The sequence below is a fragment of the Quercus suber genome, unplaced genomic scaffold (genome assembly GCF_002906115.3).
Source record: "Quercus suber isolate HL8 unplaced genomic scaffold, Cork oak 2.0 scaffold_15, whole genome shotgun sequence".
NCBI lineage: Eukaryota > Viridiplantae > Streptophyta > Magnoliopsida > Fagales > Fagaceae > Quercus > Quercus suber.
Window position 1 is genome coordinate 80,612 of NW_027069480.1, and position 3,585 is coordinate 84,196.

A 3,585-nucleotide genomic window follows, 5' to 3' on the forward strand; every position below is an offset into this window, starting at 1 on the left:
ACCCATAAAAAATAGCAAAAATAAACTAAATATTAAAATAAATTGGCAAAAAATAAGCTAGCTAAACAGACACTTAATGTGAGACTTTACTCACATGTAGATACCCAATAAGATTATTCGTTGATGACATTAAAATGTCTTTTAAATGTTAAATATAACATTCTTGGTGAAAAAATTAAAATGAAGCAACCATAAAGCGATAATTTTTAGGATTCAATCGGTGCTTAATAATGTCTTAAACCAATTATTACAAACACCATTTCTTCTAAAATTCATCAATAAAAAAACTACTAAATTGGTATTTTTCAAATTTTAAATATGAAAATTGAGACAAAAGCACCAAGTCACTGACAACCAATAGATCATCAACTACAGTTGCACGAGGTGAGATTAATGGAAGCAAATTAAAAATACCACAGAAGGTTAGGTATATATATGGTGATTTATTATTGAGGTTGAATTGTGTGTGGATTATGTGTTTGAAACACTCTATTTGTTGAATTAATGATTAATCCCCTGTATAAGTGTTTGGGGGGGTCTAAAAAACCTTTTTCATTTACATAAACAATGATTTTTTTAAAAATCAATTCTAAATCACGGCTCCAAATTAGGTTTTCCAGTAGTCATACAAAACATTACTCTTAGTTTATTTTCTTAAAATTCATGGCAAAAAAGGTTATTATTATTATTATTATTTTATTAAAAAAAAAAAAAGTGATTCATGCCAACATTAACCGACAAGGCCACAAGCTATATACGAAATTAAGAAGTTTCATCGGTTGCTAACAAAGGAAATTCAAAGAAAACACTACTACAGAGAAAAAAGAAAATAAAAATCTTCATGATCCTTAAAGACTACTAATCAAGTAAACATCAAAAACAGAAAAAACAATCACTCTTCAAAGGCCCAGAGGTTCTCCTTTCGGATTTCTTCCTCTTCTTCTGGACTAAAATCATTCACGATGTTGAACGTCTCTCGAATTTGCTCGGGTTTTTTTCCTTTAATCATGTCCGCAACTTTCTGACACGCTCGGTTCAGCAAGTCCTTGATATCGAGATAGTTTGCAGCCAAGAGAAGATCATAGAGAACTGCCTGATCAACCTCAATAAATTTGTCCTCGTATTCCTTCAGTTTTTCCACGTCGAGTTTCATGTCCACATGGTTCTTGCACCAGTCTAGCACCAACTCTAGGGTTTTGCTATCCACGTTTGGCAGTGGAATAACGTTGTAGGCGCATCCATCCTCAACCAAGCTCTTGACGGTGACAGACTGCACAGCCACAAGCTCTTCAACCTCGAAAATTTTATTCTCGGAGCTCTTCAACTTCAAAGCCATACTCTTCTTCTTACAGCCTAGAAATATGTATGCTAAAGGAAACCCTACGCAAGAGAATCTAGAAGATTGTATTGCCTACAGCTAGAGAATGCAAAGTATAGAGAATACAAGTGTGGGCAAGTATGGTATATATAGAGAGAGCTATAGGCCTTAATCACAAAGTAGTCCTATTCTCTCTATGATTCCTAGCTATGTAAGACTTCTTTCTCTATTAGTATTAGCCGATTAGGAGAAGGAAAAAAATAAAAAGAGGGAGGTGGGTTTTCCGATACTGAAATGTATAGCCTTGTGGCCTTGTCGGTTAATGTAGGCACGAATCACTTTTTTTCTTTTTCTTTTTTCTTTTTTTCAATAATTTATAAAATAATAATAATAATAACCTTTTTTGCCATGAATTTTTAGAAAATAAACTGAGAGTAATGTTTTGTACGACCACTGGAAAACCTAATTTGGAGCCGTGATTTAGAATTGATTTTTAAAAACATCATTGTTTATGTAAATGAAAAAGTTTTATTTAGACCACCCCCCCCCCACAAACACTTATGTGTTAACACATAATCCAAACCTAATTTGGAGCCGTGATTTAGAATTGATTTTTAAAAACATCATTGTTTATGTAAATGAAAAAGTTTTATTTAGACCACCCCCCCCCCACAAACACTTATGTGTTAACACATAATCCAACACACAATTCAACCTCAATAATTAATCACCATATATATATACCTAAAGCAGGATTAATGAAAGCACTAAAAGGAACCCAAATTTTAGTAATGAAGTGGAGAATCAATCAAGAATTTCTTCAATGGAAAATTGCTCATTCACTAAAAGTTAAATAATTACGTATAATCTATTGACAAATATTGTTTGCGACCCAAAACTTTTGAACTTAGCAATTGTGACCCACCATGGGAGAATTAATTATGTGGTTTCAAAAATAGCTTAAAGCTCAAGATGAAGTAATTACACAATTAGTTTTTGTTTAGGACCAATACACAAAAAGGGGTTATAAATTTTTGCTTAAGGAGAAAAATTTTCAGATCTACTTTGTGGTTACTCTCTCTCTAGAGTAATCACTCTTCTAGTAGAATTCAAATTCAGATTTCAACAATCTTGCTCGAGTGATAGTGGAGCAAGTGTCGTGTAAACTTTCTACCTATTTTAATGTTTCACTTGAGTAAGTTCAATTTTCACTCGATCGAAATTCTTTGGTATTCAAATTCTTAAGCAGCTCTTGACACCGTACATATGTTAACACAACCTAAACTAATTACAATAGATTTGAACCCTCTGTAACACTATGTTTGTCAACTGGAATTAGCCAACATCTAAACCACAATAATTAATCTCCCCCTTTTATAATTTTGTGACAAACATCACATAATTACAGGAGTCAAACACAATTACAAGACTTAATGTAACACAAGTAAATATCATAAACCACAAACCAAACTAATTAAAGAAGCAAGTCACTGTCCATTTAGATTTTTTTCTTTTTACTAGCAGCAAGTAGAATGATAGACTGCCACTAATGCGTGTATTACCCGAATATTGAATTTGAACCAACCTAAGAAAGTAACGAGTATTACAAAAGAATAGGTATACAAGATTTTAGTCATAACACACAAAGTGACGAGAACTTGGTATATAAATTGTGGTAATTTTTGAGTGGTAAAATATTCAGATTGTAAATATAGTTACATTGACTTATATATATGCATGTGTACACACAATTTTCGTAAAAAATAAATCACACGGTCACAAAATAGTGTAATAAATAATCAATTTGTACTGATTTGTATATATGTAAGTACAATCATCTATATGAATCTCTACAATGAAAGAGTACAATAAACTCCTCTGATTCAATCTCCAAGAAACTTTACAATCTAAAGGGGGGTATGAAGCGTGATCTTGAATTGTGCTTTGATATCTCCAAGTTGAATGAATAGTTGAACATACCTGATTTGATGCGAGAGCTAATGTGGATGCAAAAATATCTAAGTCCCAAGTCGTCCACACATCTCGTCCAAGGAATGGGGAAGGAAAGAAGCAGCTCAGGTTGTCTACAAATTCTCATCCATGGAAAAAAGAGCCTTCACCAATCGAGTCAACATTCATCCTTGCCTCCATTGTCCTAAGGGACGAAGACGAGGCACAGTAAAAATGTCTCGTCCGTCCTTAACGGCGGACGAGCCGGGCATTATAACCATCTCGTCTGAGGCGTTGCGTCCGTTCTCAACGGGTGC

General features: G+C 33.5%; 1 protein-coding gene across 1 annotated transcript; it reads right to left on the minus strand.

Moving 5' to 3' along the window:
* Positions 1–892: 892 nt before the first annotated feature.
* Positions 893–1,336, minus strand: LOC112004583 (SKP1-like protein 1). Its single transcript, XM_024036823.1, has one exon. It carries the CDS (start codon positions 1,334–1,336, stop codon positions 893–895), a length of 444 nt encoding a protein of 147 aa, XP_023892591.1.
* Between the last annotated feature and the right edge of the window lie 2,249 nt (positions 1,337–3,585).

Coding starts and splice junctions, on each gene's coding strand:
- LOC112004583 (XM_024036823.1), bottom strand. CDS start 1,336: ATGGCTTTGAAGTTGAAGAGCTCCGAGAATAAAATTTTCGAGGTTGAA.